Source organism: Bufo gargarizans, chromosome 1 (genome assembly GCF_014858855.1).
Source record: "Bufo gargarizans isolate SCDJY-AF-19 chromosome 1, ASM1485885v1, whole genome shotgun sequence".
In the NCBI taxonomy this organism is placed as follows: domain Eukaryota; kingdom Metazoa; phylum Chordata; class Amphibia; order Anura; family Bufonidae; genus Bufo; species Bufo gargarizans.
In genome coordinates this window covers 421570573-421598489 of record NC_058080.1, presented here as the reverse complement: position 1 = coordinate 421598489, position 27917 = coordinate 421570573, and the positions used below count along the sequence as shown (strand labels likewise).

Sequence of the window (27917 nt, the reverse complement as noted above, 5' to 3'; positions counted from 1 at the left end):
GAAATGTTCCCATTTAAAACAAATTTCTGAAATATAATTCGCCTCTCGCTTTAAAACTGCCTCTGGCAGTCTTTGAAAGTTTTACATTTAAGACAATAGGTTCAATCTGATTGGCTGTTTTAGGCTCCACCCACTTTTCCTAAATTTTGACCACAGTCACCCAGTGAGTAGTTGTGCTAAGTTTGGGACACTTGGCATTTAAACTGTTATAATAGCAGCAGTTTATCTGCTTTTCAATAAGGTCAAAGGCTGAAATCTTATTGACTGTTGTTGCCCCTCCCCTTTTTTTTCTAATTGTGAACCACAGTCACCCAGTGTCTAACATGTTAAGGTTTGGGAATTATGGCATTTAACATGTGAAAATGGCAGCATTTTTTTTTTTTCTATTGAAAATCAATGAGTGAAATTTGATTGGCTGTTGGTGGCTCCACCCACTTTTTCTAATCTTGAAGTGAAAACACCCAATGACCACATTTGTGATATTTGAGGTCCATGACATCAATTATGTGAGAATGGCAGCATTTTTAGTTTTTCCATTGACCAACTGTGCCAAGTTTCAGAACTCTGCCTAGTTTGGATGCTGTGGCTTCCTGCTTGCATCACTTCCTGTCAGCTGACCAGTGTGACATCATCCCAGGTCCTGGAAGATGAGAGCTGCAGGAAAGGCGTGGAGGCAGGGCCTGGAGGCCAACGGTGTTTGCCGGGGGGAGCGCTGCCCTTTCCCCAGGGGGTGGCGTTCTCTCCCGGTATGGACACCCGGGCTGCGGCCGTCCGGCGTTCTATATCGGGCGGCCGCAACAGTGGCATGGCGATGGAAGCAGTGGATCTGACACAGGATACGCCTGCACCTGTGGTGTATGAAGTGGAGGTGGAAATTGAAGGCACAGAGAGACCATGCAGTCCTGAGACATTGGACACAGCGTCTGAAGGTATGCAACGATCGGGGGTAGTGTCGCAGCCAGGAGGAGGTAAGCGACATGGGACCTTTGTGAACATTTTGCAATCCAGCGCCCCAGAGAGGAGCGCAGTGGGAAGGATTGGCCCGGAGACCCGACTCCCGGGGAAGACCCGGGGAAATATTAAAAAAGGCAGGAGCTTGGACTCGACCCTTGACCAGGCCGGCGTCCATGTGGTTAAGCCCTGTAATGCAAAAATGTCCACTGCTGAACAAGTGGTGGGCAAGGTTAAAAAAGGTTTTGCTGCTGAACAAGCAGCGCGGAGGGTGGCTGGCCCTAAAGTGTTAATGGACAAAGAGATGGGAAAGATGCCGGTAAAGGAGTCTAGAAATGTGATTTCCAGTGGAGCAAGTATATCTCGCCCTGGAGAGTCTGGTTTGTCTCACCTAGGTGGGGCTGGTATGGATATGACCAAGGAGATCCGCAACTGGGGTGTGCAAGGCCCCACAGATACTGCAGACATTTTTGCTTCAAGAGTAGTTTTTTATTTAAATCTATATGATGAAATTAAAAAAGACTTGAGAAAAGTTAAATTGGAACAAAAAAATATGAAGCTACAGGAGGGCTTATTGCCTAAGCGTAAAAAAACTTTTCTCTCCTCTAAGCTGGATAAGCTAGAGGAGGAGATAATGACACTGGAAGAAAGGAAACTGGCCATAGAAAAAAATGGCGGTCCATTTATGGAAAAATTCCAAAATGATAAACGGTTTAAAAACATGTCAGATGCTGAGTCTGGCTCTCCTGGTCCGTCAGGGCTGCGGATCAGGAGCCCGAGAAAAACAGTAATGGCTGAAAATTCTGGGCAGGACTCCTTGCCAGCAGGGCAGGGGGAACCCTCTTGGAGTCAGGGAGCAGCCTCCGGGGATGAAGGTGAGTCTGGTGGTTTGATATTGCAGAGCATCAGGCAGCTGGAATCCCCGGTAGGTAGGCTCTATTTTGGAGATGAGGAGATACCTGAAGAGGAGAAAGTAAAGGAAAAAAAATAGAACCAAAGTTGTGGAGAGAGAGGTGTTGGTGTATGGCCCTTCAAACACTTCAAAACCCGCTGCTGAGCCCAGCCTAGCTCCTGATGTGGAGCTAGGTTGTACAGAGCGGGAGATTATGGCTGCGGACAAGGTAAAGACGGACAAGGTGAGGGCGGACAAGGACGCGAAAAGGGCGGACCAAGGTGGCTCCTTCTGCGGTAGAGGGGGTGGTGGTGCCTGGCACCACTGAGGTCAGGAGAGACAACAGTAAGGAAAGATAAAAAAAAGTGATTGCAAAGTAATGGAGCCAGTACAAAATACAGTGGTGATTAATGGTAGAAGTGGGGAGAACTCGGCCAGTCTAGGGTGAGTGAGTGGTGGTTCCCGGGGAAAAAGTAATAAGCATGTGGTGAAAAGTGGAACGATGCAAAAAGAGATACGAAAGGTAGTATGAAAGAAGGGGAGAATGGAATCAGTAATGCAGGACCAAGTGAGGATGCAAGTGGGAATGCAAATATAAGTGAAAATATGTAAGTGAGTGGAAATTATGTAAGTGGGAATATTGTAGGTGGTGAAAATGTGGATATGAAAGAATATGACGCAAGGATTTTGACTGCTGAGGATATGGAGAAGTTGAGAAAAGAGGAGGAAGAAAAGGAGAGACAGGAAAAAAAGGCAAAATGTACTTTTTCAAATATCGTTCGGCAGGGAACAAGGGACTCTTTGCCCACAGGATCTGGCAAGGGTAACTTGCAACGGCGCTTCTTGGGGGCCTTGAAAGAGGGTGCAGAGACCTCCATACAAGTAGAGGGTGAATCGGTTGACCTGTCTTTCTGGACGGAGAGACACGGGCTGAGAACCTTCCGAGAGCAGAAAGGGGGTGAGACCGTCTGGACTCACCCCACACCCGGGGGGGACCGTAGGAATGTGGCCCGTCTGTTTTGGAAAGATAAGGAAGCAACACCTTCTAGGAAGACTGTTGTGGAGCTTTTCCTGCAGATGGGTTTTGAGGCGAAAGACATCTATGCCCTCATCCATCCCTACGGGACCAAGTTCTTTGATGTTAGCTTTGTCCGACCAGAGGGGCTTGAGCTCTTCTGGTCCAGATATGAGCTGATAAAGAGCACCCCGGAGTGGCAGGGTTTTGCCGTCCAGGCTATCACCCGCCAGAACAAGGTGAAGAAAGTGACTGTGTTAACTTGTAATGAGTCTCTTTCTAGTGTAGACATAGCGACCTGGCTGGGTCGCTACGGTGAAGTGGGCTACCCAGCCAAGGTCCTGGACGAGCACAGTATTTGGTCTGGGGCCTGGACCTTTAACGTGATGTTAAGGGCCCAGGGAAATTCTGTTACCCATATCCCCTCCTCGGCCTTCATAGGGAGGGATCGGATAATGTTTTTTTACCAGGGGCAGCCAAAGGTCTGCCACAGGTGCGGCGACCCCACACACTTCAGTGCACAATGTAAGACCCAGAGGTGCGTGAGGTGTGGAGGGAGTGACCATCTTGCCGCAACCTGTCGGAAGATCAGGTGTAACCTGTGTGGAGACCTGGGTCACCCGTTTAGTCGCTGTCCGCTTGCCTTTGCCAACCAGGCTCAGGGACAGGCTCAGAACCAGGCAGATACTAGCCGCAAGGCTGGGCCTGCAGTTGGTGAAGAGTCTGCTGCCGGGACTGGGCTGGCTGGTGAGGGGACAAGTGTCGGGGATCCCAGCACTGGAGGAAGCAAAAAGGATTCTGATAAGGTAAAAAAAAATTACGGCAGCTAGGGCCAGGCGGCAGGAACAACAACGCAAACAGAGGGAGCAGGAGGCAGCTGATCCCTCAACTGGTACCCTAGTTGAGAATCCGGCCAATAGTGGCCAAGATGACAGAGATGATGATGGGAACCCCGGAGTTCATCCCGAAGAGGCCAACCTCTCCGCTGTCTCTGTCTCCTCAGGTGGGGATAGTGTGGATGAGGAGGACAGTGAATGGTTGGTGAGGAGGAGTAACAAGCAGGGTAAGAAGAGAAACAGCAAGAGAGAGGGCAGGAAGGCCTCTCTTGAGTGGGATCCGTCCATCCCACTCTCCCTTGACCAGATACCAAGGAAGGTTTCGGCTGGTGCCCCTCTTGTGGAGGTCTCCAACCGGTATGGCGTCCTAAGCGATACCTCCGAGGCTGGCTTGGCTGAGGGGGAAGCGAGGGATGCAGTGCCGGAGGGTGAGAAGGCCTCCTCGCGGGTTGCCGGGCCTTGCCCTTCAGAGGGGAAACCTTCTGGAGGGGGGGCCAAGTCAGATCCTGTGGGCAAAGAGAAATGTGATATGGATGTCTCCAAATGCCTGAAAAGGCAGAAAGAAAGTGAGGAGTCAGATGGTTGTGATGGTGATGGTGAGGGTGGCGGTGGGGTTAAGAAGAAAGCTATCTAGTTCAATCACTTATGATGGCGGAACTCACCCTGTTGACGCTAGCAAGCATTAACGTTGCTAGCATTAAGTCAGACGTGGCTCGTTATGTGGCCTTTGATTTTTTCAGCCATTTTGATGCTGATATTTTATTTTTGCAAGAGACCTGGTTGACTTCCATGGAGTTGATGGAAAAAGCAAAGAGAGAGTGGAGGCATGGTCCATCTTTCTGGTCTCTTGCGGCCGAACCACGTAGCGGGGTAGCGGTACTTTTTAAAACCGCTGGAAGAGTGGAATGCAGGAAAGTAATTGAACTAGAAATGGGAAGGTGCCTGATCCTGGATGTGCTCATGGGAGGACAAGAGCTGAGGCTCATTAACATCTATGGTCCACAAACTGTGTGGGATCGTAAATGTCTCCTCATGAGGATTAAACCTTACCTTTTTTCCAGCCGTCAGGTGATCTTTGGTGGAGACTTCAACAATGTGACAAGAGTCTGTGATAGGGGAGGCTCCAAAGTCAGGCTGGATACTGATGGCGTCGTATTGAGTAAGATAGTTGAGGAAGCTAGTCTGGTGGATGCTCATTTAAAGCATAAGCCAGACCACGTGGACTTCACTTTCATCAAGGTAGCCATAGGTCTAGAATAGATAGGTTTTATTTGAAGGGGGAAGCTGTTTTCTCAGGTCTTGGAGACTGAGGAAGTGGTTTTCTCCGATCACTGTTTAATTTGTTTTTCTTTGAATGTTGCAGAGACCCCCTGTATGGGCAGAGGTTTGTGGAAGTTGAATTCATCTCTCCTGGAAGATGCGACAATAAGACAATCCTTCGAGGAGTTCTTTCAGGGCCAGGAACCGTTAGTGGACCTCTGCAACAGTAAGTCAGAGTGGTGGGAGATGTTTAAAACAAGGACGGCGAGGTTTTTCCGAGAGCTTTCGTACCTCAGGTGCCAAGACAGAAATAATCTGTACCAGGAACTGAGGAAGAAACTTGAAAGTCTGGTCTCGACGGGAGGTAGCCGCGAGGATATCTCTCGTGTGAAGTCCTTGCTTAAGAGGTGTCAGTACGATAGGTACGCATCTTTGGTTGTCGAGAGGGATTTTGGGAAGTACCGCTCGCCCAACCCTTACGGCAACTGTAAGATGTCAGTAAAACGTAAGCTAGGTGACAGGCCTGATTGATAGTACAGGATCCCTGAATAGGTCCAAATCAGGGATCCTGGAGGTGGTCAGGTCTTTCTACTCTCACCTCTTGAGTAGGAAAGAACTAGATTGGGACAAGTTTTCAGCTTTCTTGGCTGAAGCTGTTCCCAAGGCAGGAATGGACCCCTCTCTTGACGTTTTGTCTGAACTAATCAGGGAAGAGGAAGTGAGACTGGTCATTGAAGGGCTTAGGCCCAAGAAATCGCCAGGTCCGGATGGCTTAACATCTGAGTGGTACAGGACTTTCAAGGAACAGTTAGTTCCTCCTTTGACTGAGGTCTTTAATGAGTGTCTTTCCTCGGGCACTTTACCAAAGTCAATGGGTAAGTCAGCCCTGATTATTCTGTCAAAGGGCAAAGATCCATCCCGTATTGAGAATTGGAGACCCATATCGCTTCTCAATACGGACAGAAAGATCCTGGCAAAAATACTTTTTAATAGATTGGTGAAGTTTGCACCGAGACTTCTTTCAGGGGCTCAGCACTGCACAGTTCCCGGTCGGAGCACTTTTAGCGCCGTTCTCAGTGTCCGAGAGGCCGTGGAGCGAGGCAGGGCAGGCCTTTGGAAAGGGTTTCTTTTGACTTTGGATCAGGCTAAAGCTTTTGACTGGGTGAACCACGAGTACCTGTGGTCCGTCCTTTTGTGGTACGGTCTGCCGGGGAGGTTTGTGAATTGGCTAAAGGCTTTGTACAAAGGGGCTGAGAGTTTCCCGTTGGTTAATGGTTGGTCAGGACAGCCCTTCGAGGTGACTTCCGGTGTCCGTCAAGGATGTCCCTTAAGCCCCTTGCTGTATGTGTTTGCGATCGATCCCTTCATTAGAAGGGTAGATCGTGGACCGTTAGCAGGGGTGGGGATGGAACTGGCGGGGGCAAGGGGGGCCGTCTTTGAGGGTGGTAGCGTATGCGGATGATGTCACCATTTTCACCTCTTCTGGTAAGGAGGTGGGGTGGGTGATGTCGGAAGTGGACCGCTATTCAGAGGTTTCTGGGTCTCAGATCAACCGTGATAAATGCGAAACTCTCTGGTTGGGAGAAGGAGATCCTGCTTTTGATCTCCAGGGCACTCTCCCAGAGCCTCAGAAAACTGTCAAAGTTCTCGGCATCAATTTTGGCCAGGATGAGGACTATCATCAGAAAAATTGGGAAGGCAGACTGAAAGATGTCGGTCAAAAGGTGGACCGCTGGAAGGGTTGGTCTTTGACCCTCAGGGAAAGGGTTCACCTGTGCAAGGCTTATCTGATCCCGGTACTATTGTACTTGGGCACTGTCTGTGTCCTGCCAGGCTCTCTCTGGGCAACGGTCTACAGCCTGTTTTTCCAGATGTTATGGGGAAACAGGCTGAACCTAGTCAAGAGAGATGTCACTTACCGACCAAGGAGACTAGGTGGGTTGGATATGGTCAACCCAGTGGTATTCCTAACGAATACCTTCTTAAAAGCTAACATTGCAATCCTCTGGATGGATAGGGCTCCTTGGTGGGTGAATTCCTGTAGGGAATGGTTTCGGCCCTTCTTCCAGGAATGGGAGACAGGAGGGCGTGTGAAAGACCTACGCTCGTCAAGGCAGAGATATCTCCCGGCTTATGTTGCCCCGGTCCTGAGAATTATAAAGCGATGGGGACTCGGGAGGGGAGAGATAGAGACCAAGTCGAGGTTCGACCTTGATTTTAAGGTCCTGTCTACCTTCTTCCAGCCTCCGTTGGCCTTGAGGGATTGCCCAAGTCGGGATCTAGAGGGTGGGTTGACTTTATTAAATTCGGTGAGGATCCCCTTGAAAGTTTGGGATGTGGCTTGGCGCTGCTTCCATGGTAAGCTATATGTAAGGGATAATGTGAAGTGTAGAAACTCTGAGGAAAGGGGTTGTCCCCGGGAGGAGTGCGGTGCTGTGCTGGAAAGTATGGACCATTTCTTGCTTCACTGTCCTTTTAATATAGAGGTCTACAAAAGGGTGGGGACTTCCATCGGCTGGCCTAGGCTGGCTGCCCTATCCTATGCAGAGTGGGCCTATGGTGCGTTCAAAGACCTGGGTGGACGGACCGTTGCACTTTATTCCTAGTTAGTGCAGTGGTCAGGTATCACATTTGGTGCGCAAGGTGTCTAGTGTCGACGAGTTCTAAAGTCCTCCCAGTGGAGACGGTATATAGGAACATCATGGGTGACCTGGATAAAGTGCGCTCTCTTGAGAATGAAAGGTTGGGTGGCCCTAAAGTCTCTCATCTGTGGAGGGACTTTTGTTTCAGGGTACACTAACCGAGTAACTCTCAGCCCTGGTGGTGGGCTGGCATGACACTATTAGATTTTTGTTTTGTTTTATGATAAAGCAGGATGGTTTGGTTTACAGGCACTGAACCATAGCTGAAAAAGTCTGATTTTGTGTTATGTATTATATGATAAGTATATTGTATATGTATAAGTTGATTATATAGGGACTTAATGTTGGGGTTAGTCAGGTTGGGAGGGGGGTTTGGGGGGGGGGTGGTTATGTATATATATTTATATGTGTGTGTGTATAGAATAAAAAAAAAAATATATATATTTTCCCTTACAAACCGGTCAGCCCCAGTCCGACTGGGGAGAACTATGGAACTGGAGAAGCTCGGGGTTATCCTCTTGAACTTCTGTGGGAGACCGGTTTGGTGAGTTATGTGGGGACGGTGATGGGTTATAAGTAGGGATGAGCGAACTCGAACTGTATAGTTCGGGTTCGTACCGAATTTTGGGGTGTCCGTGACACGGACCCGAACCCAGACATTTTCGTAAAAGTCCGGGTTCGGGTTCGGTGTTCGTCGCTTTCTTGGCGCTTTTGTGACGCTTTCTTGGCGCTTTTTGAAAGGCTGCAAAGCAGTCAATCAACAAGCGTCATACTACTTGCCCCAAGAGGCCGTCACAGCCATGCCTACTATTGGCATGGCTGTGATTGGCCAGAGCACCATGTGACCCAGCCTCTATTTAAGCTGGAGTCACATAGCGCCGCCCGTCACTCTGCTCTGATTAGCGTAGGGAGAGGTTGCGGATGCGACAGTAGGGCGAGATTAGGCAGATTAACTCCTCCAAAGGACTTCACTTGATTAATCGATCGATCTGCAGCTGTGCATCATTGAGCTGCTGAAATTCAAATGCTCACTCACTGTTTTTAGGCTGCCCAGACCGTTTGTCAGTCACTTTTTTCTGGGGTGATCGGCGGCCATTTTGTGTCTTGTGCGGTGCTGCGACCAAGTGCATCCAAGCTGCGACCAAGTGCATTTAACCCTCAATGGTGTGGTTGTTTTTTGGCTAAAGCCTACATCAGGGTGAAGCTGTCACACCAAGTGCATTTAACCAGCAATAGTCTGTTCATTTTTTGGCCATATACTAAATCAGGGGCAAGCTGCGCCTGTCACCAAGTGCATTTAACCCTCAATGGTGTGGTTGTTTTTTGGCTAAAGCCTACATCAGGGTGAAGCTGTCACACCAAGTGCATTTAACCAGCAATAGTCTGTTTATTTTTTGGCCATATACTACATCAGGGGCAAGCTGCGCCCGTCACCAAGTGCATTTAACCCTCAGTAGTGTGGTTCGTCAAGCTGTGACACCAAGTGCATTTAACCAGCAATAGTCTGTTCATTTTTTGGCCATATACTACATCAGGGGCAAGCTGCGCCCGTCACCAAGTGCATTTAACCCTCAGTAGTGTGGTTGGTCAAGATAACACACCAAGTGCATTTAACCAGCAATAGTCTGTTCATTTTTTGGCCATATACTAAATCAGGGGCAAGCTGCGCCCGTCACCAAGTGCATTTAACCAGCAATAGTCTGTTCATTTTTTGGCCATATACTACATCAGGGGCAAGCTGCGCCCGTCACCAAGTGCATTTAACCCTCAGTAGTGTGGTTGGTCAAGCTATCACACCAAGTGCATTTAACCAGCAATAGTCTGTTCATTTTTTGGCCATATACTAAATCAGGGGCAAGCTGCGCCCGTCACCAAGTGCATTTAACCAGCAATAGTCTGTTCATTTTTTGGCCATATACTACATCAGGGGCAAGCTGCGCCCGTCACCAAGTGCATTTAACCCTCAGTAGTGTGGTTGGTCAAGCTGTGACACCAAGTGCATTTAACCAGCAATAGTCTGTTCATTTTTTGGCCATATACTAAATCAGGGGCAAGCTGCGCCCGTCACCAAGTGCATTTAACCAGCAATAGTCTGTTCATTTTTTGGCCATATACTACATCAGGGGCAAGCTGCGCCCGTCACCAAGTGCATTTAACCCTCAGTAGTGTGGTTGGTCAAGCTATCACACCAAGTGCATTTAACCAGCAATAGTCTGTTCATTTTTTAGCCATATACTACATCAGGGGCAAGCTGCGCCCGTCACCAAGTGCATTTAACCCTCAGTAGTGTGGTTGGTCAAGCTGTGACACCAAGTGCATTTAACCAGCAATAGTCTGTTCATTTTTTGGCCATATACTACATCAGGGGCAAGCTGCGCCCGTCACCAAGTGCATTTAACCAGCAATAGTGTGGTTATTTTTTGGCCATATCCCAGTCTAATTCTGTCACTAAATCCATACCGGTCACCCAGCGCCTAAATACTAGGCCTCTAATTTATATCCCGCTAAATCTCTCGTTACCGCTGTCCTGTTGTGGCTGGGAAAGTTATTTAGTGTCCGTCAAAGCACATTTTTTGTTCTGGGTTGAAGTACAATTCCCAATTTAGCAATTTCATAATTTAGTGGTTCCTGCTATATCAGAGCTATTTTAAATCTATCCCTAAAAGGGTATATAATATTCAAGGTGCACATAGGGTCATTCAGAATAACTTCACACACACGCTACTGTGCATTTCCAAGTCTAATTCTGTCGCTAAATCCATACCGGTCACCCAGCGCCTAAATACTAGGCCTCAAATTTATATCCCGCTAAATCTCTCGTTACCGCTGTCCTGTTGTGGCTGGGAAAGTTATTTAGTGTCCATCAAAGCACATTTTTTGTTCTGGGTTGAAGTACAATTCCCAATTTAGCAATTTCATAATTTAGTGGTTCCTGCTATATCAGAGCTATTTGAAATCTATCCCTAAAAGGGTATATAATATTCAAGGTGCACATAGGGTTATTCAGAATAACTTCACACACACCCGCTACTGTGCATTTCCAAGTCTAATTCTGTCGCTAAATCCATACCGGTCACCCAGCGCCTAAATACTAGGCCTCAAATTGATATCCCGCTAAATCTCTCGTTACCGCTGTCCTGTTGTGGCTGGGAAAGTTATTTAGTGTCCGTCAAAGCACATTTTTTGTTCTGGGTTGAAATACAATTCCCAATTTAGCAATTTCATAATTTAGTGGTTTCTGCTATATCAGAGCTATTTGAAATCTATCCCTAAAAGGGTAGATCATATTGAAGGTGCACATAGGGTCATTCAGAATAACTTCACACACACCCGCTACTGTGCATTTCCAAGTCTAATTCTGTCACTAAACCCATACCTGTCACCCAGCGCCTAAATACTAGGCCTCAAATTGATATCCCGCTAAATCTCTCGTTACCGCTGTCCTGTTGTGGCTGGGAAAGTTATTTAGTGTCCGTCAAAGCACATTTTTTGTTCTGGGTTGAAATACAATTCCCAATTTAGCAATTTAAAAATTTAGTGGTTTCTGCTGTATCAGAGCTATTTGAAATCTAGCCCTAAAAGGGTAGATCATATTGAAGGTGCACATAGGGTCATTCAGAATTACTTCACACACCCGCTACTGTGCATTTCCAAGTCTAATTCTGTCACTAAACCCATACCTGTCACCCAGCGCCTAAATACTAGGCCTCAAATTTATATCCTGCTAAATCTCTCGTTACCGCTGTCCTGTTGTGGCTGGGAAAGTTATTTAGTGTCCGTCAAAGCACATTTTTTGTTCTGGGTTGAAATACAATTCCCAATTTAGCAATTTCATAATTTAGTGGTTTCTGCTATATCAAAGCTATTTGAAATCTATCCCTAAAAGGGTAGATCATATTGAAGGTGCACATAGGGTCATTCAGAATAACTTCACACACACCCGCTACTGTGCATTTCCAAGTCTAATTCTGTCACTAAACCCATACCTGTCACCCAGCGCCTAAATACTAGGCCTCAAATTGATATCCCGCTAAATCTCTCGTTACCGCTGTCCTGTTGTGGCTGGGAAAGTTATTTAGTGTCCGTCAAAGCACATTTTTTGTTCTGGGTTGAAATACAATTCCCAATTTAGCAATTTAAAAATTTAGTGGTTTCTGCTGTATCAGAGCTATTTGAAATCTAGCCCTAAAAGGGTAGATCATATTGAAGGTGCACATAGGGTCATTCAGAATAACTTCACACACCCGCTACTGTGCATTTCCAAGTCTAATTCTGTCACTAAACCCATACCTGTCACCCAGCGCCTAAATACTAGGCCTCAAATTTATATCCAGCTGAATTTGAATACAATACATTGGGCCAAATAATATTTTTGTTGTTGTGGTGAACGATAACAATGAGGAAAACATCTAGTAAGGGACGCGGACATGGTCGTGGTGGTGTTAGTGGATCCTCTGGTGCTGGGAGAGGACGTGGCCGTTCTGCCACATCCACACGTCCTAGTGTACCAACTACCTCAGGTCCCAGTAGCCGCCAGAATTTACAGCGATATATGGTGGGGCCCAATGCCGTTCTAAGGATGGTAAGGCCTGAGCAGGTACAGGCATTAGTCAATTGGGTGGCCGACAGTGGATCCAGCACGTTCACATTATCTCCCACCCAGTCTTCTGCAGAAAGCGCACAGATGGCGCCTGAAAACCAACCCCTTCAGTCTGTTACATCACCCCCATGCATACCAGGGAAACTGTCTCAGCCTCAAGTTATGCAGCAGTCTCTTATGCTGTTTGAAGACTCCGCTGGCAGGGTTTCCCAAGGGCATCCACCTAGCCCTTCCCCAGCGGTGAAAGATATAGAATGCACTGACGCACAACCACTTATGTTTCCTGATGATGAGGACATGGGAATACCACCTCAGCATGTCTCTGATGATGACGAAACACAGGTGCCAACTGCTGCGTCTTTCTGCAGTGTGCAGACTGAACAGGAGGTCAGGGATCAAGACTGGGTGGAAGACGATGCAGGGGATGATGAGGTCCTAGACCCCACATGGAATGAAGGTCGTGCCACTGACTTTCACAGTTCGGAGGAAGAGGCAGTGGTGAGACCGAGCCAACAGCGTAGCAAAAGAGGGAGCAGTGGGCAAAAGCAGAACACCCGCCGCCAAGAGACTCCGCCTGCTACTGCCCGCCGCCATCTGGGACCGAGCACCCCAAAGGCAGCTTCAAGGAGTTCCCTGGCATGGCACTTCTTCAAACAATGTGCTGACGACAAGACCCGAGTGGTTTGCACGCTGTGCCATCAAAGCCTTAAGCGAGGCATTAACGTTCTGAACCTGAGCACAACCTGCATGACCAGGCACCTGCATGCAAAGCATGAACTGCAGTGGAGTAAATACCTTAAAACTAAGGAAGTCACTCAGGCTCCCCCTGCTACCTCTTCTGCTGCTGCCGCCTCGGCCTCTTCTGCTGCTGCCGCCTCGGCCTCTTCCTCCGCCTCTGGAGGAACGTTGGCACCTGCCGCCCAGCAAACAGGGGATGTACCACCAACACCACCACCACCACCTCCGTCACCAAGCGTCTCAACCATGTCACACGGCAGCGTTCAGCTCTCCATCTCACAAACATTTGAGAGAAAGCGTAAATTCCCACCTAGCCACCCTCGATCCCTGGCCCTGAATGCCAGCATTTCTAAACTACTGGCCTATGAAATGCTGTCATTTAGGCTGGTGGACACAGACAGCTTCAAACAGTTCATGTCGCTTGCTGTCCCACAGTATGTTGTTCCCAGCCGCCACTACTTCTCCAAGAGAGCCGTGCCTTCCCTGCACAACCAAGTATCCGATAAAATCAAGTGTGCACTGCGCAACGCCATCTGTGGCAAGGTCCACCTAACCACAGATACGTGGACCAGTAAGCACGGCCAGGGACGCTATATCTCCCTAACTGCACACTGGGTAAATGTAGTGGCAGCTGGGCCCCAGGCGGAGAGCTGTTTGGCGCACGTCCTTCCGCCGCCAAGGATCGCAGGGCAACATTCTTTGCCTCCTGTTGCCACCTCCTCCTTCTCGGCTTCCTCCTCCTCTTCTTCCACCTGCTCATCCAGTCAGCCACACACCTTCACCACCAACTTCAGCACAGCCCGGGGTAAACGTCAGCAGGCCATTCTGAAACTCATATGTTTGGGGGACAGGCCCCACACCGCACAGGAGTTGTGGCGGGGTATAGAACAACAGACCGACGAGTGGTTGCTGCCGGTGAGCCTCAAGCCCGGCCTGGTGGTGTGCGATAATGGGCGAAATCTCGTTGCAGCTCTGGGACTAGCCAATTTGACGCACATCCCTTGCTTGGCGCATGTGCTGAATTTGGTGGTGCAGAAGTTCATTCACAACTACCCCGACATGTCAGAGCTGCTGCATAAAGTGCGGGCCGTCTGTTCGCGCTTCCGGCGTTCACATCCTGCTGCTGCTCGCCTGTCTGCGCTACAGCGTAACTTCGGCCTTCCCGCTCACCGCCTCATATGCGACGTGCCAACCAGGTGGAACTCCACCTTGCACATGCTGGACAGACTGTGCGAGCAGCAGCAGGCCATAGTGGAGTTTCAGCTGCAGCACGCACGGGTCAGTCGCACTACAGAACAGCACCACTTCACCACCAATGACTGGGCCTCCATGCGAGACCTGTGTGCCCTGTTGCGCTGTTTCGAGTACTCCACCAACATGGCCAGTGGCGATGACGCCGTTATCAGCGTTACAATACCACTTCTATGTCTCCTTGAGAAAACACTTAGGGCGATGATGCAAGAGGAGGTGGCCCAGGAGGAGGAGGAGGAGGAGGAAGAGGGGTCATTTTTAGCACTTTCAGGCCAGTCTCTTCGAAGTGACTCAGAGGGAGGTTTTTGGCAACAGCAGAGGCCAGGTACAAATGTGGCCAGACAGGGCCCACTACTGGAGGACGAGGAGGACGAGGATGAGGAGGAGGTGGAGGAGGATGAGGATGAAGCATGGTCACAGCGGGGTGGCACCCAACGCAGCTCGGGTCCATCACTGGTGCGTGGCTGGGGGGAAAGGCAGGACGATGACGATACGCCTCCCACAGAGGACAGCTTGTCCTTACCCCTGGGCAGCCTGGCACACATGAGCGACTACATGCTGCAGTGCCTGCGCAACGACAGCAGAGTTGCCCACATTTTAACCTGTGCGGACTACTGGGTTGCCACCCTGCTGGATCCACGCTACAAAGACAATGTGCCCACCTTACTTCCTGCACTGGAGCGTGATAGGAAGATGCGCGAGTACAAGCGCACGTTGGTAGACGCGCTACTGAGAGCATTCCCAAATGTCACAGGGGAACAAGTGGAAGCCCAAGGCCAAGGCAGAGGAGGAGCAAGAGGTCGCCAAGGCAGCTGTGTCAATGCCAGCTCCTTTGAGGGCAGGGTTAGCATGGCAGAGATGTGGAAAACTTTTGTCAACATGCCACAGCTAACTGCACCACCACCTGATACGCAACGTGTTAGCAGGAGGCAACATTTCACTAACATGGTGGAACAGTACGTGTGCACACCCCTCCACGTACTGACTGATGGTTCGGCCCCATTCAACTTCTGGGTCTCTAAATTGTCCACGTGGCCAGAGCTAGCTTTTTATGCCTTGGAGGTGCTGGCCTGCCCGGCGGCCAGCGTTTTGTCTGAACGTGTATTCAGCACGGCAGGGGGCGTCATTACAGACAAACGCAGCCGCCTGTCTACAGCCAATGTGGACAAGCTGACGTTCATAAAAATGAACCAGGCATGGATCCCACAGGATCTGTCCGTCCCTTGTCCAGATTAGACATTAACTACCTCCCCTTAACCATATATTATTGGACTCCAGGGCACTTCCTCATTCAATCCTATTTTTATTTTCATTTTACCATTATATTGCGAGGCTACCCAAAGTTGAATGAACCTCTCCTGTGTCTGGGTGCCGGGGCCTAAATATATGCCAATGGACTGTTCCAATGTTGGGTGACGTGAAGCCTGATTCTCTGCTATGACATGCAGAATGATTCTCTGCTGACATGAAGCCAGATTGTCTGTTACGGGACCTCTCTCCTCTGCCTGTGTGTGCTGGGCCTAAATATATGCCAATGGACTGTTGCAGTGGTGGCTGACGTGAAGCCTCATTCTCTGCTATGACATGCAGACTGATTCTCTGCTGACATGAAGCCAGATTCTCTGTTACGGGACCTCCCTCCTCTGCCTGGGTGCTGGGCCTAAATATATGCCAATGGACTGTTGCAGTGGTGGCTGACGTGAAGCCTCATTCTCTGCTATGACATGCAGACTAATTCTCTGCTGACATGAAGACAGATTCTCTGTTACGGGACCTCTCTCCTCTGCCTGTGTGTGTGCTGGGCCTAAATATATGCCAATGGACTGTTGCAGTGGTGGCTGACGTGAAGCCTCATTCTCTGCTATGACATGCAGACTGATTCTCTGCTTACATGAAGCCAGATTCTCTGTTACGGGACCTCTCTCCTCTGCCTGTGTGTGTGCTGGGCCTAAATATATGCCAATGGACTGTTGCAGTGGTGGCTGACGTGAAGCCTCATTCTCTGCTATGACATGCAGACTAATTCTCTGCTGACATGAAGACAGATTCTCTGTTACGGGACCTCTCTCCTCTGCCTGTGTGTGTGCTGGGCCTAAATATATGCCAATGGACTGTTGCAGTGGTGGCTGACGTGAAGCCTCATTCTCTGCTATGACATGCAGACTGATTCTCTGCTGACATGAAGCCAGATTCTCTGTTACGGGACCTCCCTCCTCTGCCTGGGTGCTGGGCCTAAATATATGCCAATGGACTGTTGCAGTGGTGGCTGACGTGAAGCCTCATTCTCTGCTATGACATGCAGACTAATTCTCTGCTGACATGAAGCCAGATTCTCTGTTACGGGACCTCTCTCCTCTGCCTGGGTGCTGGGCCTAAATTTATGAAAATGGACTCTTACAGTGGTGGGTGACGTGAAGCCAGATTCTCTGCTATGGGACCTCTCTCCAATTGATTTTGGTTAATTTTTATTTATTTAATTTTTATTTTAATTCATTTCCCTATCCACATTTGTTTGCAGGGGATTTACCTACATGTTGCTGCCTTTTGCAGCCCTCTAGCTCTTTCCTGGGCTGTTTTACAGCCTTTTTAGTGCCGAAAAGTTCGGGTCCCCATTGACTTCAATGGGGTTCGGGATGAAGTTCGGATCGGGTTCGGATGCCGAACCCGAACATTTCCGGGATGTTCGGCCGAACTTCTCGAACCCGAACATCCAGGTGTTCGCTCAACTCTAGTTATAAGTTAGATTTAGGGTTATGGATAGGTCTTGTATATATTGTATATATTATTGTATTTTAATTTATTTATTCTTTTAGTTTCGTCTTAGTTATCTAAATATGTTGATATGTAAATATGTAAATAGTGTATGGATGTGCATGAATGGGTACTATGAATGTAGAAGGGGGGGTGGGGTGGGAGTCTGGCCGGGTTAAGTCCATTATTGGTAATTGTATTTGTTTTGTTTGGATTTAAAATAAAAAGTCCTGCCATTAACAGTCTAAGAGCAGCGGCAGTTTTAAATTCTCCCATTTAAAAAATGGCTGAAATCTGATTGGCCGTTGTAGACTCCACCCACTTTTTATAAATTTTAACCCCAGTCACCCAGTGACCCACGGTGCCAATTTTGGGTATTCTGGCTTAAATACTGTGAGAATGACAGCAATTAAAATGTTCTCATTGAAGTCAATAGGGAAAATCTGATTGATTGTTTGTGGCTCGGCCTATTTTCAGAGTCCCCAAAATGTGACAGAAATTTTCAGGTTGACCCCATGACTAAGTGACCCAAGTTTGGTGAGTTTAACTTCAAAGCTGTACAAGTGGCAAAAGTTTACAATTTTCCAATGAAAATCTATTACAAAAAGTGTGGTCTTCAGGGGCCCGCCTCAGGGGCCCGGAGGGTGGGATTGGTTAATAAAGCACAAGCAACCTATTCGGGTATGTGCCGAAGAAGTGTGCAAAGTTTGGTAATTGTACACCTAAAACTATTGGAGGAGTAACTATAGAAAATAGCTAAATTTTCATTTGCCGTTGTTAGCTCCGCCCACTTTGGGTGTCCCCTCAAAATTTACCCTTTTATTCGGGTTGAAACCAACAATATGTGGTCCGAGGTTGGGGAGTGTAGCTTCAAAACTGTGCAAGTGGGAGCAATTGAAAAATTTTCCCTGTCAAAGTCAATGGCAAAAAAGGGGTCTTCGGGGGGGCAGAGCTAGCGCTGGACTGTGATGGCCGCATAGTCAGGAGCTCTCCGCACTGAATCCTACACAGCACCAGCTAACACAAGCAAACAGACGTGAGAATGGTCAAGATCGGTCACCCCAGGGCCGGAGACAACCCTGGTACCATCTAACCTCCGAACAGCAGTGGAGACATGGACAAATTCATAAAAAAAGCTGCCGCCACTGTTGCGGCCCAGGAAGCTAAGATGGCGCCGACTCCATCTCACAATGAAGTCTCCGAGGGGGAGAGTGATACAGAGGACTCTCATTGCAGAACGGCTCTCCCGATTACTCGCCGCTTCCTGAAGCAATTGCTTAGCAAGGCCATGGAGCCGATTTTGAGTAAACTAACGGCCCTTCGCCACGATGTGCACCAGATAGGAGGCAGGGTTGTAGCCCTGGAAACACGTCAAGCTGCGGTCCTGGATCACCAATCAGCAACCGCTACCTCCTTACAGAAATGTTGCACCTACCTGAACGACCTCCATAATGCTTTGGAGAATCAGGAAAATAGAGGGTGCAGAAACAATTTGCGCTTCAGGGGAATACCTGAATCTGTCCTGGCATCGGACATCCCTGTTGCAGTGACGGCGATCTGCAGCTCCATTCTGGGCCCAGAGCATCAGACAGAGATAATCGTGGAACGGGCACAACGTGCATTGAGACCCAAGCCTAAACAGTCGGAACCACCCAGAGATATCATCTGTAGGTTCCTCAACTATCAAGTCAAAATGGCGGTTCTGGAAGCTGCAAGAAACCTTACGGATCTGATGTACGAAGAGGTCCCTATTTCCATATATCAAGACCTGGCTCCCTCTACCCTAAAGAAGCGAAGGATTCTGAAGCCTTTGACCGACTGGCTCAGAGCTAAGAAGACACCGTACCGATGGACTTTCCCATTTGGAATCTTGTTCTTCCATGAGGGGCGCCGCCTCACTGTCATTTAATTCGCCGATTTAAACGGAGTGTTCGATTATCTTCAAATAGCTCCGTTAGAGATAGAAAATTGGGAACTATACCAAGACCTGACGGAACTGCCAGAACTACCGAAGATCTCACCCTTCGAGCCACCACACACTCCGAAATCTCATAGATTCAAGCGGAGGACCACGCAGATGACACCGTAGAATCTGGCTTCAATACTGTAACTTAAGCATCAGAACTGTTCTGACAACTTACGAACTCCCTTTCCCATCGTTCCCTCTGACTTACCTTTCTTCCTTCACTCACCTAACCCCTCTGCAAACTATTGATTCTTCATTGATGGCTGCAACCTACCCCCAATTCACCCTACCCTGTTATTCCTGATCTATCCTCCCCCCTCCTTCCCTTAACATCTCTCAATTTGTCTGTCGACATGCCTCACTGTTGAGGCTTCCTCTAGTGCTGTGAGGGTCACAATAGGGTTGATAAACCATTTCCCCCCTTGCGATCCTTTCTCTAACTCTCAATATGACCCATCCTAATGGGTTTTGTTACTCAAAAGTTTATTTTGTAGTTACATGTTCTTCTGTTTGCTTTATGTTTAAGGTACTGATCTTCTCCATTCCAATGCAAATGACAACACTAAGAAATCCTCTGGCTCCTACCTCACCCTCCCAGACCTCGCAAAGCAGTCTCAATCAAAAGCTGACCTCCTGGAGGGGAACCTGGCTCCAGCAAGGTAACCCCCTTTGCAATAGACAATATGGCTGATTTATCATTTGCGTCTTACAATGTTAATGGCTTTAACTCTCCTTCTAAGAGGAGCCAAGTCTTCGCATTGATGCGCAAATCTGGGGCCAGTGTCCTTCTCCTCCAGGAAACACACTTCAAATTCAACCATTATCCTAACTTATCCTTCTCCAGATATCCCCAGTGGTATCACTGTGGAGGTGACTCTGCTGCCTCTGGGGGGGTGAGCATTGGATTCCAGAGGAAAGTTCCCTTTAAATACATCTCCCACCTACAAGATCCAGAAGGGAAATACCTATTAGTCAAAGGTTTTATTGGCCCCCAAACTTATACAATAATTAATCTATATGCCCCTAACATTAGACAACATGTATGGTTTTCAATTTTTTTTCCCATTATAGAATCCTTTGCTTAGGGCTTGATAATCGTGGGAGGTGACCTAAATGCCACATTAAACCCACAGCTTGACTCATCAACCTGTAAATCAGCTTTAGCTCACAGAACTTTATGTTTCATAAGAGAGGGCTTTTGGAATTTGCACCTTATTGACGTGTGGCGTACATTAAATCCTTATACGATCGATTATGCGTTCTATTCCCATCCCCACAAAACATACCATCGCTTGGATTACTTTTTTGTGTCTAAGGAACATCTCCAGCTCTGTCACGGGTCAAAAATAGGCTCCATTCTATTATCTGACCACTCCCCTACTTTCATCTCGATTTCTTGCACCCATACCCAACCCAAACAAATTCAAATGGCGTTTAAATGAGTCCCTATTAGGCAAGCAGAATATCAAAGAAAAGATTTCAGATCTTCTCAAGGAATATTTTCTCCCTAAATAAACAACCAGAGATATCAGACCAATCCCTCTGGGATGCCCACAAACCCTACATCAGAGGACATTTCATAAGCCTTGGCACCTTTTAAAAAAAAGAAAGGAATAAAAAGATTGACTCCTGTAAAAAGATACAATCTTTAGAATCCCTACATAAACATTCCTTTTCGGAATTACAACTTCTAGAATGATCAAATCTTAGAGCAGAGGTGAAATCTCGTTTGCAACACTCCACAGCCAGATACTTCTTAAATTCCAACACAAGTTCTTTGCGCACGGAGATAAAGCGTCTAAATTTATGATGCGTAGGGTCAGAAATAGAAGATCAACAAATTATATTCATTAATTAGATTCCCCCCAGGGCAACCCTCTATATTCCTCAAAACTAATAGGTACTCAATTCCGTACATTCTATGAATCACTATATAACCTCCCACAAACACTGAACCCAGAAGCCCACTCATCTCTCCTAGCGTCATTCCTGGACTCAATTACCTTACCAAACATCTCAACCAGCAAAAAACTTGAACTGGCACCCCAGTTTACACTAGAAGAACTGACTGTGGCCTTGAAACAATCCCCTCATGGTAAAAGTCCAGGTCCAGACGGGCTACCTGTATATTATTACAAAACTTACCAACAAATTATCCTACCTCATCTGCTCTCGGTTTTCAACCTGGCGTTACAAGGGAAGCAGCTTTCCAGAGATATGACGATGGCTCATATAACCCTGATACCCAAAGAAGGGAAAAATCGCAAACAATGTGCAAACTATAGACCCATTTCACTCCTCAACATAGACCTCAAACTATTAGCGAAAATGCTAGCACACCGCCTCACAACTCTTCTTCCTTTACTGGTGCATGGGGATCAGGTAAGCTTCATCAGAGGAAGAGAAGGCAGAGACAATACGTCCAGGGTCCTAAACATAATCTGTCATTCTAACTTCCGCTCTAAACCTTTGCTCCTGCTGAGTACGGATGCGGAAAAAGCATTTAATAGAATTAATTGGACATATCTGAAGCAAATCCTGTATGGGTTTGGCCTGCCTGATCCCTATGTACAAGCCACCTTTGCAATGTACTCTCAAGCATCAGCTTCAGTATTAATCAATGGGGACCTATCTGATACTTTTCGCATACAGATTGGCACCCGTCAGGGATGTCCCCTTTCCCCTTTGCTATTCGTCCTAGCTCTGGAACCTCTTCTTATCAAACTGAGAGCAGATTCGGAAATCCAGGGAGTGATGCTAGGGGGCCATGACCACAATATTGCAGCCCTCGCTGATGATATTATGATCATGACCTCTAATCCGAAAAACTCACTTCCTGCAATTCAAAAACATATTGATACCTATAGCCATCTATCCAATTTAAAAATTAATAAACAAAAATCCCTAGTGATATGTATCAAGACATCTCAACATACCCAACAAAGCCTTAAGAAAAACTCTCCATTTGATTGGTCATCTCCTTATTAGGGATGAACGAACCCGAACTGTATAGTTCGGGTTCGTACCGAATTTTGGGGTGTCCGTGACACGGACCCGAACCCGGACATTTTCGTAAAAGTCCGGGTTCGGGTTCGGTGTTCGTCGCTTTCTTGGCGCTTTTTGAAAGGCTGCAAAGCAGCCAATCAACAAGCGTCATACTACTTGCCCCAAGAGGCCATCACAGCCATGCCTACTATTGGCATGGCTGTGATTGGCCAGAGCACCATGCGACCCAGCCTCTATTTAAGCTGGAGTCACATAGCGCCGCCCGTCACTCTGCTCTGATCAGCATAGGGAGAGGTTGCGGCTGCGACAGAAGGGCGAGATTAGGCAGATTAACTCCTCCAAAGGACTTCACTTGATTAATCGATCGATCTGCAGCTGTGGATCATTAAGCTGCTGATACTCAATTGCTCACTGTTTTTAGGCTGCCCAGACCGTTTGTTAGTCACTTTTTTCTGGGGTGATCGGCGGCCATTTTGTGTCTTGTGGTGTGCCAGCACAAGCTGCGACCAAGTGCATTTAACCCTTAATGGTGTGGTTGTTTTTTGGCTAATTCCTACATCAGTGTGAAGCTGTCACACCAAGTGCATTTAACCAACAATAGTCTGGTTATTTTTGGGCCATATACTACATCAGGGGCAAGCTGCGCCTGTCACCAAGTGCATTTAACCCTCAATGGTGTGGTTGTTTTTTGGCTAAATCCTACATCAGGGTGAAGCTGTCACACCAAGTGCATTTAACCAACAATAGTCTGTTTATTTTTTGGCCATATACTACATCAGGGGCAAGCTGTCACCAAGTGCATTTAACCCTCAATGGCGTGGTTGTTTTTTGGCTAAATCCTACATCAGGGTGAAGCTGTCACACCAAGTGCATTTAACCAACAATAGTCTGTTTATTTTTTGGCCATATACTACATCAGGGGCAAGCTGCGCCTGTCACCAAGTGCATTTAACCCTCAGTAGTGTGGTTGGTCAAGCTGTCACACCAAGTGCATTTAACCATCAATAGTGTGGTTATTTTTTGGCCATATCCCAGTCTAAATTCTGTCAGTAAACCTATACCTGTCACCCAGCACCTAAATACTAGGCCTCAAATTTATATCCAGCTAAATCTGTTGTTACTGCTGTACTGTTGTGGCTGGGCAAGTTATTTAGTGTCCGTCAAAGCACATTTTTTGTTCTGGGTTGAAATACAATTCCCAATTTAGCAATTTCATAATTTAGTGGTTTCTGCTGTATCAGAGCTATTTGAAATCTATCCCTAAAAGGGTATATAATATTGAAGGTGCACATAGGGTCATTCAGAATAACTTCACACACCCGCTACTGTGCATTTCCAGGTCTAATTCTGTCAGTAAACCTATACCTGTCACCCAGCGCCTAAATACTAGGCCTCAAATTTATATCCTGCTAAATCTGTCGTTACTGCTGTACGTTTGTGGCTGGGCAAGTTATTTAGTGTCCGTCAAAGCACAGTTTTTGTTCTGGGTTGAAATACAATTCCCAATTTAGCAATTTCCTAATTTAGTGGTTTCTGCTGTATCAGAGCTATTTGAAATCTATCCCTAAAAGGGTATATAATATTCAAGGTGCACATAGGGTCATTCTGAATAACTTCACACACACGCTACTGTGCATTTCCAAGTCTAAATCTGTCAGTAAATCTATACCTGTCACCCAGCGCCTAAATACTAGGCCTCAAATTTATATTCAGCTAAATCTGTCGTTACTGCTGTACTGTTGTGGCTGGGCAGTTATTTAGTGTCCGTCAAAGCACATTTTTTGTTCTGGGTTGAAATACAATTCCCAATTTAGCAATTTCCTCATTTAGTGGTTTCTGCTGTATCAGAGCTATTTGAAATCTATCCCTAAAAGGGTATATAATATTCAAGGTGCACATAGGGTCATTCTGAATAACTTCACACACACGCTACTGTGCATTTCCAAGTCTAATTCTGTCAGTAAACCTAAACCTGTCACCCAGCGCCTAAATAATAGGTCTCAAATTTATAGTTAGCTAAATCTGTGGTTACTGCTGTGCCTGTATTAGTGTAATACGGTACCTAAATAGATAGCCAGATAGTGTTAGTTGTCTTTAAAAAAAGGCCTGAATTTGAATTCAATACATTGGGTCAAATAATATTTTTGTTGTTGTGGTGAACGATAACAATGAGGAAAACATCTAGTAAAGGACGCGGACGCGGACATGGTCGTGGTGGTGTTAGTGGACCCTCTGGTGCTGGGAGAGGACGTGGCCGTTCTGCCACAGCCACACGTCCTAGTGTACCAACTACCTCAGGTCCCAGTAGCCGCCATAATTTACAGCGATAATTGGTGGGGCCCAATGCCGTTCTAAGGATGGTAAGGCCTGAGCAGGTTCAGGCATTAGTCAATTGGGTGGCCGACAGTGGATCCAGCACGTTCACATTATCTCCCACCCAGTCTTCTGCAGAAAGCGCACAGATGGCGCCTGAAAACCAAGCCCATCAGTCTGTCACATCACCCACATGCATACCAGGGAAACTGTCTGAGCCTCAAGTTATGCAGCAGTCTCTTATGCTGTTTGAAGACTCCGCTGGCAGGGTTTCCCAAGGGCATCCACCCAGCCCTTCCCCAGCGGTGGAAGACATAGAATGCACTGACGCACAACCACTTATGTTTCCTGATTATGAGGACATGGGAATACCACCTCAGCATGTCTCTGATGATGACGAAACACAGGTGCCAACTGCTGCGTCTTTCTGCAGTGTGCAGACTGAACAGGAGGTCAAGAAAATTGGGTCAGGAGCAGCACAGCAGACGGCTTGTAAAGGGCGATGTAGTGGTCTTGCAATAGCTGGGCAAGGGGTCACAGATCCAACGTGATCCAAAGGTATATAGAAAAGGTAGGAGGCCACAGCAGCATATCCACGAAATCCTCTTTATTCAAACGAGCGCCTCACGACAAGGCATAAAATTAACAGCGACGTTTCGGCTATGACTAGCCTTTGCTTGATAAAGGCTAGTCATAGCCGAAACGTCGCTGTTAATTTTATGCCTTGTCGTGAGGCGCTCGTTTGAATAAAGAGGATTTCGTGGATATGCTGCTGTGGCCTCCTACCTTTTCTATGAACAGGAGGTCAGGGATCAAGACTGGGTGGAAGACGATGCAGGGGACGAAGAGGTCCTAGACCCCACATGGAATGAAGGTCGTGCCACTGACTTTCACAGTTCGGAGGAAGAGGCAGTGGTGAGACCGAGCCAACAGCGTAGCAAAAGAGGGAGCAGTGGGCAAAAGCAGAACACCCGCCGCCAAGAGACTCCGCCTGCTACTGACTGCCGCCATCTGGGACCGAGCACCCCAAAGGCAGCTTCAAGGAGTTCCCTGGCATGGCACTTCTTCAAACAATGTGCTGACGACAAGACCCGAGTGGTTTGCACGCTGTGCCATCAGAGCCTGAAGCGAGGCATTAACGTTCTGAACCTTAGCACAACCTGCATGACCAGGCACCTGCATGCAAAGCATGAACTGCAGTGGAGTAAACACCTTAAAAACAAGGAAGTCACTCAGGCTCCCCCTGCTACCTCTTCTGCTGCTGCCGCCTCGGCCTCTTCTGCTGCTGCCGCCGCCTCGGCCTCTTCCTCCGCCTCTGCCGCCTCCCCCACAGGAGTTGTGGCGGGGTATAGAACAACAGACCGACGAGTGGTTGCTGCCGGTGAGCCTCAAGCCCGGCCTGGTGGTGTGTGATAATGGGCGAAATCTCGTTGCAGCTCTGGGACTAGCCGGTTTGACGCACATCCCTTGCTTGGCGCATGTGCTGAATTTGGTGGTGCAGAAGTTCATTCACAACTACCCCGACATGTCAGAGCTGCTGCATAAAGTGCGGGCCGTCTGTTCGCGCTTCCGGCGTTCACATCCTGCCGCTGCTCGCCTGTCTGCGCTACAGCGTAACTTCGGCCTTCCCGCTCACCGCCTCATATGCGACGTGCCCACCAGGTGGAACTCCACCTTGCACATGCTGGACAGACTGTGCGAGCAGCAGCAGGCCATAGTGGAGTTTCAGCTGCAGCACGAACGGGTCAGTCGCACTACGGAACAGCACCACTTCACCACCAATGACTGGGCCTCCATGCGAGACCTGTGTGCCCTGTTGCGCTGTTTCGAGTACTCCACCAACATGGCCAGTGGCGATGACGCCGTTATCAGCGTTACAATACCATTTCTATGTCTCCTTGAGAAAACACTTAGGGCGATGATGCAAGAGGAGGTGACCCAGGAGGAGGAGGAGGAAGAGGGGTCATTTTTAGCACTTTCAGGCCAGTCTCTTCGAAGTGACTCAGAGGGAGGTTTTTTGCAACAGCAGAGGCCAGGTACAAATGTGGCCAGCCAGGGCCCACTTCTGGAGGACGAGGAGGACGAGGATGAGGAGGAGGTGGAGGAGGATGAGGATGAAGCATGGTCACAGCGGGGTGGCACCCAACGCAGCTCGGGCCCATCACTGGTGCGTGGCTGGGGGGAAAGGCAGGACGATGACGATACGCCTCCCACAGAGGACAGCTTGCCCTTACCCCTCGGCAGCCTGGCACACATGAGCGACTACATGCTGCAGTGCCTGCGCAACGACAGCAGAGTTGCCCACATTTTAACGTGTGCGGACTACTGGGTTGCCACCCTGCTGGATCCACGGTACAAAGACAATGTGCCCACCTTACTTCCTGCACTGGAGCGTGATAGGAAGATGCGCGAGTACAAGCGCACGTTGGTAGACGCGCTACTGAGAGCATTCCCAAATGTCACAGGGGAACAAGTGGAAGCCCAAGGCCAAGGCAGAGGAGGAGCAAGAGGTCGCCAAGGCAGCTGTGTCACGGCCAGGTCCTCTGAGGGCAGGGTTAGCATGGCAGAGATGTGGAAAAGTTTTGTCAACACGCCACAGCTAACTGCACCACCACCTGATACGCAACATGTTAGCAGGAGGCAACATTTCACTAACATGGTGGAACAGTACGTGTGCACACCCCTCCACGTACTGACTGATGGTTCGGCCCCATTCAACTTCTGGGTCTCTAAATTGTCCACGTGGCCAGAGCTAGCCTTTTATGCCTTGGAGGTGCTGGCCTGCCCGGCGGCCAGCGTTTTGTCTGAACGTGTATTCAGCACGGCAGGGGGGTCATTACAGACAAACGCAGCCGCCTGTTTACAGCCAATGTGGACAAGCTGACGTTCATAAAAATGAACCAGGCATGGATCCCACAGGACCTGTCCATCCCTTGTGCAGATTAGACATTAACTACCTCCCCATAACCATATATTATTGTACTCCAGGGCACTTCCTCATTCAATCCTATTTTTATTTTCATTTTACCATTATATTGCGAGGCTAACCAAAGTTGAATGAACCTCTCCTCTGTCTGGGTGCCGGGGCCTAAATATATGCCAATGGACTGTTCCAATGTTGGGTGACGTGAAGCCTGATTCTCTGCTATGACATGCAGACTGATTCTCTGCTGACATGAAGACAGATTCTCTTTTACGGGACCTCTCTCCTCTGCCTGGCTGCTGGGCCTAAATATATGCCAATGGACTGTTGCAGTGGTGGCTGACGTGAAGCCTGATTCTCTGCTATGACATGCAGACTAATTCTCTGCTGACATGAAGACAGATTCTCTGTTACGGGACCTCTCTCCTCTGCCTGTGTGCTGGGCCTAAATATATGACAATGGACTGTTGCAGTGGTGGCTGACGTGAAGCCTGATTCTCTGCTATGACATGCAGACTGATTCTCTGCTGACATGAAGACAGATTCTGTGTTATGGGACCTCTCTCCTCTGCCTGGGTGCTGGGCCTAAATATCTGACAATGGACTGTTGCAATGGTGGCTGACGTGAAGCCTGATTCTCTGCTATGACATGCAGACTGATTCTCTGCTGACATGAAGCCAGATTCTGTGTTATGGGACCTCTCTTCTCTGCCTGGGTGCCGGGGCCTGAATTTATGACAATGGACTGTTACAGTGGTGGGTGACGTGAAGCC

General features: G+C 48.2%; 1 protein-coding gene across 1 annotated transcript; it reads left to right on the top strand.

Moving 5' to 3' along the window:
- Positions 1–711: 711 nt before the first annotated feature.
- LOC122927621 lies at positions 712–5485 on the top strand. Its single transcript, XM_044279625.1, has 2 exons — positions 712–929; positions 5058–5485. The coding sequence occupies exons 1-2, from the start codon at positions 749–751 to the stop codon at positions 5483–5485; spliced, it is 609 nt and encodes a 202-aa protein (XP_044135560.1). The 5' UTR covers positions 712–748.
- The last annotated feature ends 22432 nt before the right edge of the window (positions 5486–27917 follow it).